Below are 15,703 nucleotides of genomic sequence, written 5' to 3'. Positions count from 1 at the left end.
ACCTGCCATTAATTTCCCATTGAAAATAAACACACACCAGAGGGTTACCGACAGAAATTGTTGTGCTTCATTTTTATCGTTAATTGCATCAGCTATACTCACAAGACCGTTCTAGCTGTACACTCGCTGAAAAAATTCAACTTCACAAAAGTCCTAGATTCGTGTACTTTTGTGATCAACCAAATTCTTCATCTTTTGTCCGGATGTTCAATGGTGTCCTTGGTGAAAATAATGGGGATATATTAATGGTTATTATAGCTGCAGGACATGGACGACCTTGTTTGGGATATTATATTGGAAATAGATATCCAATTGTAGTTGTCATTTTTGGTCATTGTGCATGTTACCGTGTCGTGTGTAGATGGGAACCAAAGCAATGGAAACCAACACAATTTTCTGTACAATTTTTGTTCACCCTTAACAAATATATTCTTTGTCCTTGATGTAAAATCAATATCTTTTTTTCTGTTTCTGACTGTGTGATGAAGTTTAAACAAATTTCACTTTTCTTTAATTTTATTTTGATTGATTGATACAAATTTTATTTATTTGAAAATTAAAAGGCATCATCAGCAGATGTAATTGCATCCAAATTAAGTCATGAGTCAATTAAACATCCATTAAAAAAATTAAAAAATTGAAAAAACAATACAAATCAATAAAAGAAATATGTTTTTTAAAAGGCACAGTTAAATAAAATAAACTTGTCATTAAGGGTGAGTTGTTATTATTTCTCACCAAGTGCAATTAAATAGCAGAAACACCAGAATTCGAAGAAAAAAATGGCCAAGGGAAAAATACACTTCACATGTACATGAAGCCTAATTGATGCATGTGTAGGAAAATTATCAAATTATTTTCCTATAACCAAAATGCTTAGTCTGTCATCATTTATTCTACAAAGTTTGCTTTTCTGAGAGTCCTTGTCTTCACAAACCATAATAAATGAAATGAAATGTCAATTGTGGATTTAAAGACACTAGACACTATTCGTAATTGTCAAAGACCAGTCTTCGTATCTCAACATATGCATAAAATAACAAACCTGTGAAAATTTGAGCTCAATTGGTCGTCAAAGTTGCGAGATAATAATAAAATAAAAAACACCCTTGTCACACGAAGTTGTGTGCTTTCCGATGCTTGATTTCGAGACCTCAAATTCTAAATCTGAGGTCTTGAAATCAAATTCGTGGAAAATTACTTCTTTCTCGAAAACTATGTCACTTAAGTGGGAGCTGTTTCTCACAATGTTTTATACTATCAACCTCTCCCCATTACTCGTCACCAAGTAAGGTTTTATGCTAATAATTATTTTGAGTAATTACCAATAGAGTCCACTGCCTTTAAGAAACCAAGGAGGAGTGCAGTAATCATGACAGTACCTGGAAAGATAGCGGGAGAAGTTTTGTTCAAGCATGTATTTGTGAAAACAGTTATGATAATCATGGATCCTTTATCAGTAGGGGATCCACTCTCCCACCATAAGAATCCAGCTGGAGGAATCCTCTACTAGTGACACCACAAAACACGTAGTCTTGGTTCAGGACTCTCCTGGATTTGTAACAAGAAAGCGCGCTATCACCCCCAACGCGCTATCAACCACGAACCGCTATCACAGGAGAGTCTTGGAACATTCGTTAAATCTCCCCCCAAAATCGGGGGGAAACATAATGCGCGTGCGTAGGTTTCCCGCAGAGCCCGCCCCTTTTTGGGGGGGGAGATTTAACGAATGTGCCAAGACTCTCCTGTGATAGCGGTTCTCGGGTGATAGCGGTTCGTGGTTGATAGCGCGTTGGGGGTGATAGCGCGCCCTGTTGTGACAAATCCAGGAGAGTCTTGAACCAAGACTACAAAACACGCTGTGTGTGTAACCTCTCTTCCCTTGAAATATTTGTTGCAAGAAAGTATGGGCACCCAGCAAGGCTTATGGACCCATGGACACTCTCCCAGCTTCCTTGATCAAGTGTTGATCTAATCAATCACAGAATCAATCACCACGGGAACCACACACAGCCAATCAAAAGCTTCAAGGTTGATGGAGTCGACTTCCTCCATGCAGGCAGGGGCTTAAATTACCCACATAGCTCACCGGAGAGAAGTTGGGTTCCTGGTGTTAGGGTGTGCTGCTTGACAACAAAATATTTTACACTGATTGCTAACTGCCTTCCGATTGTCCTTGATCTGTTTTTCATTTACTGCACTTTTCTTCTTGCTCTGTGGTGATGAAATGTTTTGGCAGACTTTCAATCTTTCGTCTTGGTGGTGGGCAGTCCAATGCGTTTTCTTGTAATTCCACCCAGGGGAGTACCGCTGTCAAATTTGAACTAATTCGGATCAATTATTACGCACCTGACCTACCTCCACAAGCCCCTGTAGGGGTAGGACTAGGGTCTGATCTTGTTGAAACACTTGCCCATACATGGTTTTATTGGAAGAGAAATCCCAATTTCCAATCCCATCAATTTGTAAAAGTTCAATAATGGGCCCTACATTTTTCATTCTTTGTGTCATAAATAAAGTTGTATATAGAAACACAATATACTGATAATTGATAGGTGTGATGTTTTTTAGAAAAAAAACCCAATAACAGTCGACTCTTACAAAAGCAAAACAGTTGTTTTCCATATACAATTTGTTTTCGATTAAATTTATCATACAAATGATAAAATAGATACTTGTGTGAGAAAATTGTAAAGTTAAAATGGCTTTTAGACACATCCCAACGTTTACTCTTACAATTTTCATTGACTTTTTCAGTTAGCTTGTTGTTACACAAGTCCTTAACTTGTTTGGTCATAATTTTTATAGTCCATATTAAACAATGTGGAGGGATGATTTTCAATACTGGACTAGCCAGGTGTACAACTTTGAGAGAATTTCCTCTGGTATTTTATAACAACCATTTGGCCAGCTGTTATGGGAGGCACTGCATCCATTGTTTTTTTTGTTGATTTACGATCAAGAGAACTTGGCAAACTCCTACAAAGGGGATATAAACACCAAGCTGACAACATGTCTCATCAAACATTTGTTAAACGTTTGTGACCATAAATTGCACAAATCAATAAATTGTGATTCAGTAACTAGCATCAATACTTATTCTAGTCATTGTAAAAAGAGTGGTTAGCTTGGCAGGATTCGAACCTACAAACTTGTGATTACCAGTCCAGCCGTCGATTTGACCAAACTCTTCCTAACTTGAGACACAGATATGTGCGCGGTATAAGTTTATAATTATTATTATTACTAGGACGAGTTAAAGGAACACGTTGCCTTGGATTGGACGAGTTGGTCTTTGAAAAGCGTTTGTAACTGTTTTTGATAAAATGCATATGGGTAGAAAGATGTTGTAAAGGTAGAATACAATGATCCACACAAACATGCCTCGAAATTGCACGGTTTTCCTTTTACCTCGTCGACTAACACCATCGGCCATTTATGGGATGGGAGTCAGCCGTGTTAGTTCGCGCAGTAAAAGGAAAACCACGCAATTTCGAGGCAAACTTAATGTGGATAATTGTATTCTATATTTAAAACATCTTTCCAACGTATTCATTTTATGAAAAACGGTTACAAACGCTCAGTTAAAGACCAACTCGTCCGATCCAAGGCAACGTGTTCCTTTAATCCTAGGGTTTCGTGAAATTAGCTGCTACAGTCTAACCGCTGGAACACAGCGACATTTCATATACTATTAAAGTTGGCTCAGGGATAACATGCAAAACTTTTCATGTTCAATTTTCAGGATGTTCCGACGGCACAACAGAAGCATTTGAATCTCGGCATAGATTGGCCGCCTGCGCTGGTTCGTGGGAAGGTCACATCAACAACAGTAGCTCGTTATGCGCGCCGGGATGGAGCGTATGCAGTTGGACAGACGAGACCATTTTAAAATCCATCTCCTGGGCTGACGCTGTGTCTACGCCGGGGTGTTATGGGTTCGATGCCGCCCATGACAGAGGGCAGTGTGGGCCTTGTCATGATAGTATTGAGCAGGTAAGTCGCGGTTTGGGGTATACACTTATTCCTATATTGGTACTTTTTCTTCCAATGATGATTAATATTCCCTTTGGGTTATATTTCTACCCTGATTGGTGGTCCAACCAGGAAACCTTTTGTGGAAAAAATAAAGAATTTACCCACTAAAGAATTACGCCCGACCAGAATTGTTTTTTATTAGTGGAAAGACTCTAATGATTATAGTTACCTCCAATGGGATATATTTCTACCCAGGTTGAAAGTTGGTTCACCCAATAAAGAATTACGCCCAACCAGAAAACACTTTTATATTAGTGGAAAGACTGTAATGATTATTATTACCTCCAATGGGATATATTTCTACCCTGGTTGAAAGTTGGTTCACCCAATAAAGAATTACGCCCAACCAGAAAACACTTGGTAGTAAAACACAAACCATCATAACAATCCCCATTTGGGGTATATTTCTGTCCTAAGGGAAACCTGGTTCATCCAATGAGATGATGCCCATTGGGAAAACTTCTTGATAAACAAAATATCTCAATGTTGGAAGTTGCACATTTAACAACAAGAGCTGCAAGGCTCTAAACTCTAAACAGACCCCCCCCCCCTATTAACACGAAAGAATGTCAAAACTTGGCTGGTGAAAGAGTCTCTTACAATAATGAAACTTTAAGGGTTGTCCAGTCATCATTGTATTTCCCCTGAGTCAAACTTTGATTTCAGGAACTGTTTTTGAGCTCCGACCCAATAATGACAAAATCATTCATCGCTGAAAAATAGCACAGTTGTCTCTTACGGTAAATTTGATTTATTAGTCAAAGCAGACCATTTTAATTTAGAGTGCAACTTTTGTTTCTGAGGTTAGGACAGACCAGGCTGGGTGACTCTATAAATAGGTCAGCCACTAGATATTCCAAAGACCCCTCTCCATCTACACTTGATCCCCATATGTGTTTTTTTCTCAATTTCAAAGCATGGATTAGTAAAGTGTTGTAAGATTTTAGAACGTAGTGAGGTTTTGTGGACTCCAGTCTCTTGTTGGTGGTTGTTGTGGTGGTTGGTTCTGAAAAGAACCAGTAGTTTCAAGATTTGAAATTTATCTTTCCCTTTTCATAAATGTTCCTCTTTTTCCCAATCAATTTGTTCAAGTAACAGAGCCTTTTTACCTTCTAATTATAAATTTATTGTACATAATAGGTATAGTAGAGCTGACAAAATGGTTGCAGCTAGTGTTTATGTTTTGTGTGATTAAACATATGTGAAATAAAAACCCTGTGAAAAGTTTGGCTTTCAAGATCCATTGAGTGAGTCAGTAGAAAAAAGTGGAAAAAAAAAACATCATTATGCACGATTGTCAGCATGTTAACACAATGTCCTTAATTTTGAATATAGCACCAAATATCAGCTGTTGTGTTTTTGTAGATTTTCAGATACATTTTTCCAAGTAGGCATATGACTTGTTTCACAGAAGAAACGGTCCTAGTATGAACTTCATAAAACATACAGCTTTCAGACTAGAAACCAAACAATAATGTTTTTGTATCCTTACCAATCCTTTGTATTATACCATTACAATTTTATATTCAATCTTTTCACTCCGTGTCCCCAAACACATGGCCCCATTTCTCCTTGGGGTTATGTTTCATCTCTTCGTTGTTTAGTGGGCAAATATTATTTCACAGAGTTCCCCTTTTTCCCGTATCGGTATCCCCCTAAATCCTCTCTGGTGAGGTGAGCCCAGTCTCTATTACCATAGAAAAACGGGGGTCGTTGCATCGATGACGGATGCCTGACGACCATATATAAACCCCCAGGTGTTGTTTGATTATTTCACCTGGTGAACACCTGAGCCGTCTGCAGGGGGAAAACATCCCCCCCTGGAGGAGGCCACTTGTTCATCGAGGCAACAGGACCATAAAGCATGGCCCGGACGCCCGGTATTACCATCAAATCCACCATGATGAATAAAAAAACACCTTTGAATTAGCTTGTTGCACTGGGGATTTCCAGTGTACATTTCTTTGTTGTGACAGGGAGGGCTTCAGTTAGTTGTTTTTCCTGTACAAGAAAGAGTTGCCACGTTGGGTCTCTGTTTGCCTGGGCGAACCGTCCCCCCCCCCCCCCCTTTGAGAGGCATGTTTTGCAAGCTCAGTACTCGGTCCAGTTCTTTTTTTGACTCATGCATTGTGATGTCCATTGTACGGGATGTTTTGCTAGGGTTTCTTTCCTTCAGTTCATGGCATTCCCACCTGAAGAAAGGATGATTAACGGTGCCACCATGTGTAGTTTTCTCTGTTTTGTGTAGCGAAGCTGGGCCACTTAGAAAAGCGTACAATGTTTTCCTGTGTTATTGTGCCCGGAATTCCGCTCGGTGTAATCTACTTGTATTGGGAATGGGTCACCAGTTTATCGTATTCTATACAGAGTCCGTGGACCGTGTTATTGCGATTGAAACTAGTGAGCGGAATACCGGGATTGTTCGTTGAGCAGTTTGTGGGGCATGATTTTAAGCTCAGCCTTGAGAGCGGTGTACCCTTGCCCACTCTGAGGAAGAGGTCACAAGAGTGCAAAATTACGAGGATAAAGTGCCAGAGGTGATGCACTTTTCCCCCTCTAATATCCTAATAATCCATTTCCATGCCTAAATAATTTGTAAAGCAAACAACAATTTGTACCCTACTTAGGTTTACTGACAGCCATTCCCTTAAAAGGGGGTTTTGTGCGTGTCGTCGTTAACTTGAGTTCCACATCGGCTAATAAGAGGGGACTAATTGGATATTTAATGATGTGAAACTTTCCAGGTTTCCTGACTATACTTTTTAACTAGAATGCCTTGGTACGATAACAAGAAAGGCTGTAATTGGTCTAATCCTCCATGAACTTTTCTGTTCTTTCTGTGAAATTGAATTCCAAAATTTGGCAGATGGAGTCAGACAAATTGATGGTAGCTAAACATCAGAATTTACTGCAAGATTGTGGGTCAAATGTGGTCAATAGATATAACACAAAACTTTCTATAATGAACGTGAAACTTAAAGGCAGTGGACACTGTTGGTAATTACTTAAAATAAGTGTTAGCATAAAAACTTACTTGGTAACAAGCAATGGGTAGCTGTTGACAGTATAAAACATTGTGGGAAACGACTCCCTCTGAGGTAATTTTCCACGAATTTGATTCCGAGACCTCAGAATTAGATTTTGAGGTCCCGAAATCAAGCACCTAAAAGCACACAACTCCGTTATTATCTCGCAACTTTGACGACCAATTTTGCTCCTCAAAAAATAAATGACCATGAAAACTTACTTGGGTGACAAACACTGCAGCTGTTGATAATGTCTAGTGGTTAAGAGAAAAGGATTTAAAAAACATTTTATTCTGAGAAACATGGTTGCATGAACCGTTTCTCAGATTGTGTATTCCAAATAAGGATTATTCTTCCTGCATAGGCAAAACCGCTCCATATTTTCGAGAATACCTAAAAAATGCTACCCTTTTTAAATTTCCACAGGATAATTTTTTATTGAATCATAACTGCAAATAGGATTAAAACAATAGAATAGGTGTACTTTGCCTTTTGTGACAAAGGAAAATGTATGCCCATTATAGGCCTACTACCTAAGCCAGTGATACATTCTTCTCATTTTCCCCTCAGTTAATCAAAGTACAGAATCTTGATTCTCCATACAGACAAAAAAGTTATGTCAAAAGAAAATCCAAAAGCCTAATGCGCAACCCTCACCAAGTGACATTTTAGAAATGATCTTTACAGATGCTACAATGCATTAATACCCTCACAGCAAAAACCCAATTACGGTTTGGATGAATAAAAGTACTCATGAACTCGAAAGAAAATGCTGGACCTTCAAACCCACTCGCACTGCAGGTCTTCCGCAAGCATCTGCTTCTACTCTTTGCATACAACAAGAATCTGACGGTCGGAAGAGTGCGTTTATGCTTCTCATGCCAAGTCACACTGACATTTCACTGTGTGTCATGTAAAAATTCAACGCTGTGAAAATACATTCTGCGTTTAGATTCTTGAAGATGCCAAGAATTCCCCCCCGATTAATTAATGAGCATTGTGACCTTCACAGTTTTCATAGTCACTGCTAATGGATAAAGGTATTCAGAGGTTAACTTTGACAGTCTTCTTCAAGGTAAAGGTTGAGATGTTGACTTGGGAGAGGCTGGTCCTTGGGAATGAAAGATGGATTTTTCCAAGGTTTGCTCCACGGGATGTTTTCTTAGAAGTGATGAGAAGTTAAGTGTTGATTTTCTTTCCCTGTGCTGTATTTTCAAAAACCTGGAGTGGTATTTTTGACACTTGGCTTTGACTGAGCTTGGTTATTGATAGGTCTTAGCATGGAGTCTTAATAACGTTATGAGAAAATATTATGAGCTGTGACCATGGGTTCACTTTCAAAAGTAGTGTAGTGTGACTGAAAGTTAATAACCCAAAGTCCAATTTTAATATATATTTGGTTTGCGGTAATCCCATGTGTGTATCTACTTGCCAGGTAGAGTTTGTTCTTGAAGATGACTAGAGCAAGCTAGTTGAAACATTGAGACCAATCTAAGAACTGACTCCACGGTAGTACAGTTAATTACGATCCTATATAGTCCCAGCCTATTTTCTATACCATCCCCACGAACCATCTCCCGAACACCCGAACAATCTACTCCACGGTAGTAGAATAAAGAAAGAAAGTTCTCTAAGAACAAACTCTACCTGGCAAGTAGATACACACATGGTGTTACTGCAAACCAAATATATATTGATACCTCACCCTGCAATGCCTCAAATCCTATATAAGTCCAATTTTGAAGAAGAAAACAAAAGTTGGAGAATTCAAGGATAGAAAGCACAAATTACAGAAACTCTAATAATGTTATATAAATGGTCAACTGTTTGAACAGAAACGACCTTCTGAAGTGGCATCTAAATCACAGAGTTGTTAAAGGTATATTTTTATCTAAACAATATTCGCCACTATCTAAACTCTCTAATCAGCCTAGCCTAGCGTATCATTGCCTTTTTGAAGTGAACTCGACTATAACTGCAGAATTAGGAAGGGACTTAATGAGGTTTTTGCCACTTTCTCACTGGAACTTTATTTTCCTCCGTTAAAGCCAGTGGACACTTTCGGTAAACAGTGTTGTCCAAGGCCCACACTTTGTGTATCACAACTTATATATAAAATAACAAACCTATGAAAACTTAGGCTCAATCAGTCATCAGAATCGGGAGAAAATCACGGGAAAACCCACCCTTGTTTCCGCACGTTTCGCCGTGTCATGACATGTGTTTACTACAATTAATCCGTAATTCTCGTTGTCGAGAATTGATTGTTTTATCGTTTCTCAAAAAGTAAAGCATTTCATGGAATAATATTTCAAGAGAAGTCTTTTACCATTACCTTCTGTAAACCCTATAAGTTATTTGTAAATCTGTAAACTTTTATTTTTTTTTTCTGTTCCGAAAGTGTATAATGGCTTCAAACTGTGTGTGCGCAAGAAAGGGGGCTTTTAAAACAATTTTAGGTTTGGTGTGGTGCAACACCACTCTACCCCAGTGAGTACCCTGCATGCAATAACTGAACTTCTAATTGAAAATCACAATCCCCAATTTACCAACCCAAGAATTCCAACAATGTATGGAAAAGCTGAGCAGGTCTGAGCGGTCTGAGGCACCTTGGGAGAAAGAACCCTGGGACCGGGTGCCACAGACCGGGTGTATCATGTGCAAAGAGAGTGTAGGATTAGGCTGGCCCCCAGATGAACAGTAAGCCCCTGTATTAAGTCAGGACATAAGACCCCCTTAATTCCATGCTATTTAAGGACAGCATCCTGTGCAGATTGGGTTTCAATTGTGTCAGACCAATTTGCTTCAAGGGTAACCCTACTAATTAGCCATCTTGGAGGGCCTGGGACTTGTTTCTTCAGATGGGTGGAAGGGGAGGGGGTGATTTGGATCCTTGGTGACAGGGTTACAATTGGAGAAATATGGTCTCATTTTTCTTCATGAATGGTAACAATAACATTGCCCCCCCCCTCATCTGACAACAGAGGATTGTAAGCACAATAAAATTCATACATAGAAAATAATAAGGACATGTGATTGTAGTGTGGCAGGTTGCCATATAGAGTTAGTAGTAAAAAGTAATGTCTGTCTCAAGCCAATATGGCTCATCAGGTCGGAATTTATATCCGGTTTTAATTGCCATTAAACAACTGAGAACTTTTCTATTCCCACTGGACTGGATGCCAGTCCAATGCAGGTTACTCCCCAGCTCTTGTCAGTAACCATTTATACTCTTGTGTGAAGAGAAGTAATTATGATAAAGTGCCTTGCTGAAGAACACAAGTGTTGCAATGCGACCAGGCCTGGATTCGAAATGCTTGTCTGTGTTAAAAGATGGCGGGTGGTCACTTGCGCCCCCCCCCCAACAACCCACAACCCAAATCCCAAACAGGGTTTGCCCTTAACTTTGTCAGTGTCTGGCCAGCAGGACCAGCTGGCTTGTCATTTCAATAGTCATCCAGCCTTTTGACTGGGCTGCATATTTTACAGGTTTTCTTTCATCGCTGTCATTTTGTACCTCAGTTTGAAACCATAATATGAACAATCAGTGCAGTAAGTGGTTTACATGTAGCTGTAGGAGGAAGCAATCAATTAGCCAGCAGGACCACTTGGACAGAATTTGGACTGGTCCTCAGAAATTAAAATTGGCATTTAGCCAGCAGACCACTGGGGGAGAACACTGCAAAAAAACCTTGGATATGATTTTTTAACATTACACAATCCAGACATTGTCTTATCCAATTTTAGCACCTCGTTTAGTTCCTAGACCTCTTGATGCAGATTCTACATGACAGACAGGTGACCTCCATGTCATAACACCTACTCTAATCCAAGGGCCCTTGTCACCTTGGGCAAGCAGCCATCTTTGTTATTCTTACACATCACTGATATACAACAAGCAGCCCAACCCTTAGTCTTGTTAAGGCAACCATTCACTTGGTTGGTAATCCTGTTCAGATGCAATTAGGCATGAGATTGGTGGTTTGGTGGTTAGAGGACACCTTGAGAGCACCCAGGAGCAATCTCAAATTTTTTGTTGGAAGGTTAAACTCATTAGTTTCCACTGGGAAGACAGAATCTTTTCAAGTAAAAAAAGAACGGTTTTGTCTCGGTTGAGTTGGCAAGAGGTGTCTTTCCCCTTTCCCCCTTTCTTGTTCCCTGGTTTGAATCCCGCTGAGGGCACTATGTGGATTGGGTTGTCAGTCCCTCACTGGAATAGGTATCTTGGGTTGTCATCCCACATCTTAAACGCAAACTATAGGGATGAGAGGTCTTGCCATGGTCTGGCATAGTGGCATCTTTCCTAGTCTTCCACAACCTCGAACCCTGGTTCAAATCCCGCCTAGGGCAACATGTGGATTGGGTTTTCAGTCCCTCACTGGAATAGTTATCTTGGGTTGTCATCCCACATCTTAAACGCAAACTATAGGGATGAGAGGTCTGGCCATGGTCTGGCATAGTGGCATCTTTCCTAGTCTTTCACAACCTCGAACCCTGGTTCAAATCCCGCCTAGGGCAACATGTGGATTGTGGTTTTCAATCCCTATCTGATTGCCTAGGTTTCCCTGGAGTAGTAGCTCTCTTGAGTTCTTCTCCCACATCAAGAACTGAAACTTCCTTCCCTGTCTTTACTCCATTAAGTTCTTGCCAAATACAGTGATTAAGTCATTGGCTTTACAAACAGAACTATGATATAAAAAAACAAAACAATTAGAAGCCAAAGGGGGTACAGCTGAGCATCTGTGGTTTCATTACCAGAAAAAATAGAACAATAATTTATTATCCATTACTTGAACAGGGCCAGGCACTACCAGAATACAAATGTTCCCTTTGTATACATTTAAGGGATTTCTCCTATTGTACTAGGGTAAAAGTAATGACAATGAAAACTTATTTGGTTAGAAATACAACAAAAACATGACCACCTTTTGAAATGAAATTTTCACAGATTATACTGTTTTTTCTTCTTCTATAGCACATTTTATAGGATTAAAACAATGGGCGGTTCCAAAAACCAAAGGTTAACTTCCCTTTGTAGGTGGGGTCATAGATTGGTTGTTTTTAAGCTAGAATGCTGATTTGTAGGTAAACTAAAAAAAAACACCCGGATATAATAAAAGACACATGTGAAGGTTTCAGCTGAATACCTGGTCTACTTGTTGAGAAAACAGCAACAAAATATATTCACAAGTACGCCAAATCCAGTGGATACCAAAGTATTAAATCCTACTCATGTACGTGGTGTTACTGCAAACCTTACTAGATTGTATCTCCACCATGCAAAATTTTAAATCCTACTCATGTACGTGGTGTTACTGCAAACCTTACTAGATTGTATCTCCACCATGCAAAGTTTCAAATCCTACTCATGTACGTGGTGTTACTGCAAACCTTACTAGATTGTATCTCCACCATGCAAAGTTTCAAATCCTACTCATGTACGTGGTGTTACTGCAAACCTTACTAGATTGTATCTCCACCATGCAAAGTTTCAAATCCTACTCATGTACGTGGTGTTACTGCAAACCTTACTAGATTGTTTCTCCAAAGTTTCAAATCCTACTCATTTTTACTCAGGGATGTGAAATTATAGACATTTTTCAAAGTCACATTACAATATAATTCCTGGATTGACAGGTGGATGGGAGGACAAGGTGTGACACGTGTCACCCAGCTGGCTGAGCAAAACGTCCACCATCAAGGATCTCACAATAAGGAAGTCAATACATGAAATTGAACTTTTTGACATCTTCCAGATTGATCTTAGCTCAGTTCAGAGCTAGCACATGTCTTCATAACAATCTGGTGTCAGCTGTTTCAAACAGACAGCAAGTTTGGCCAAGGTTTTCAATTTTCTTTTAAGACAGAAGTATAAAAAGGGGAGGAAGTCTTCTTGACATCCATCAACAATTGCAAAGAGTTTGGTTTCAATAAGGGTAGCACATGTTCAAGTCGTGGGATCAGGACATAATATTTCTTTGTTGAGAATATTTTTTTAAATTAACTTTGACTTGTGGTTTTAAAGGCACTGTGGTCGATTTCACAAAGAGTTAGGACTAGTCCTAGGAGATATGAAAATTGTATGGCTAGTCTTAGCCCTATATAGGACTCTTCTTCTGTACACAGATACAGAGTCCTATCTATTAGAAGGCCCGTTTCTGGGGTGGAAATTTTTTTAAGCTTTAAAACTCAAATTGTACCTGCAACAAGCCACTAATTTCAACAGATTCACATTCTATGGCGGCATACGTTTTTCTGCGGTGGGTTTTGGTCCTCATATATTCCTCACAAATCTGTCATTTTCTATAGCTTTCTAGTGTTTGTTCAGAAAATACCACATTCTATTATTATAATTGGTCAAAATTTGACTCTGTAGAGGATACATTTATTTAGCAGATTTGGAGATGCCTTTGATAGCTGTTTGACTGTACTCTATTAGTGCTTGGGTGATCTTTGTCAAGGCATGGTCAAGACCACCACATTACTTAAGAAACATTTCTGTGGTGTAACCGCAAACCTAGCGCGATTGTATTTCAACTACACAAAGTTTCAAATTAAAATTTTAATGAAGTTTGTGGCTTTTTTACTCTCACTCTATGGTACCTATAAATACCCACAGTAGCCCCTGAGCAGTTGACTGCTTGAGCAAATGTTGTCTTAAAATACCACTGCCAGGGTGGTGAGGCCAAAAGGGCACACCCAAGACAGGAAATAGCTGTCGTTCCCTTAAGTCAGAACAAAGCTGTGAAGTCATTTCTTAGCTGACAGATCGTCTTGTTAACCCCCTTCCTCATCCAAAACGTTTTGTCTCATGTGTTCCATTTGTGAATTCATGACGAAAATGCTTTGGCTAGTATATGTTGCCCAGAAATTCCCCTTTCAAAGATTATTTACAGAATTGCCATAGACATAAAAAGGACCCACTCCTTTCTCTATGGTAGAGCTAAATCATAATTCATGTGATCAACTAATGAAAAACAAACAAAACCTTTAAACATTTTGGCTTAATTAGTTGTGAGAGTGTGAGTCAGGAGAGTGCATAACTGTGCATAGTGTTCAGCATGTGAACACACCCAGGTCAAAATTCCAGTTGAACCTAGTTAACTGGGGTCAACTGGTTCAACTGGAAAGTGACCAAACTCGTCCATTTTCCATATTAACCAACTGTTTGGACTAGGTTTAACTGTGTTCAACTAGGTTTAAATTATAAACCAGTTGGTTTCTGTCCATTTTCCATATTAAACCAACTGGTTTTAACTGTTTAACTAGTTTATCAACTGGTTTCAACTAGATCCAGTTAAACCCAGTTTAACTAGGTTCAACTGGAATTTCGACCTGGGTAGTGTTCAGCATGTGAACACATTGTCCTCAATTTTAGTTGTAACAACTGAGTTCAGCTATTAATTTATTTGGGGGTTTTTCAGTTTCAGTTTTCTCGAATATGAATTTATTCCAGAAGGGAAATATTTCACAGAATTTGTTTCCTAATATGAACTTCATAATCAGTGAGCTTTCAGACAAAATGTTAAAGGGAAGGTACACTATTGGTAATTGTCAAAGACCAGTCTTCTTTGGTGTATCCCAACATACACTGTAAGCATAAAATAACAAGCCTGTGAAAATTTGAGCTAAATTGGTCATCAAAAATGTGAGAAAATTATGAGAGAAAAAAACACCATTGTTGGACGAATTTGTGTGCTTTCAGATAGGAATAAAAGACTTCTAGCTTTTATTATTTTAGTGAGAAATTACCTCTTTCTCAAAATCTACGCTACTTCAGAGGGAGCCGTTTCTCACAATGTTTTATACTACCAACAGCTCTCCAATGCTCGTCAGTTTTTAAGTTAATATTTGTTTTGAGTAATTACCAAACATGTACCTTCCCTTTAACAAAGATGTCTTTATCCTTACCATTCCTATATTTAGCGTGTTACCATAGCACTGCTCGAACCCAGCCATCCCCTGCCCCCCAAAATGATTTAACAGTTTTAGCTCGGCTAGACAATTGTTCCTAAATGGGTGTATACAACCATGGTATACAACAGCGGTAATTTATACAAGATATTTTGGAAAGATAGGCTTAGATGGATCATGCTTGGATGAAAGAGAGTAACACTAGCAGGAACATAACATCCTGATAAAGTCTTATTCCAAATCACATTCAGGAGGAAATGTGAAACATAGGCCGTGCCGATCGTCATAGATCACTTGCCTCATCTTAAGTGAAAGAGAAATTATTTAATGGACGTTTTTTAGTGAACGCTTCTCCCTGCCAAGAAAATATTCTTAAAAGAGATGGGACTGTCTCATTAAAAAATAACAGCGCAGGGGGCGGGGGATATTTTGTTCATTTTTGAGCTGGGAACCAAAAGTCACCTTGAGGTGAGTTTTGTAAATTCAAATTGGTTTGCATACCTTTATTGATTTCTAATCAATGGTTTTTTTTTTGGGGGGGGGGGAGAAGCATTTCAGCCAGAATAATTTACGGGATGCTCACTGCTACCATAACCATTAACACTCTATTCAATTCAATTCTATTCAATTCAATTGATGACAATCATTGCGTTTATGCCAGTTTTGGTTTTTGCAATGTGTATAACCACAGATACAGAAAAAGGAGGCTTTCTAATATAAATTAC

General features: G+C 39.0%; 1 protein-coding gene across 1 annotated transcript in view; it reads left to right on the top strand.

Annotated features, from left to right (window-relative positions):
- The window catches only part of LOC117295006, a 48,659-nt gene that overhangs the window by 15,500 nt on the left and 17,456 nt on the right, over window positions 1-15,703 (top strand). The window contains exon 2 of the mRNA XM_033777569.1: window positions 3,746-3,996. Coding sequence (XP_033633460.1) covers window positions 3,746-3,996 — 251 coding nt within the window. The remainder of the gene's footprint in view (window positions 1-3,745; window positions 3,997-15,703) is intronic.

This window comes from Asterias rubens, chromosome 9 (genome assembly GCF_902459465.1).
Source record: "Asterias rubens chromosome 9, eAstRub1.3, whole genome shotgun sequence".
NCBI classification, from domain to species: domain Eukaryota; kingdom Metazoa; phylum Echinodermata; class Asteroidea; order Forcipulatida; family Asteriidae; genus Asterias; species Asterias rubens.
This window is presented reverse-complemented; position numbering and strand designations above follow the sequence as displayed.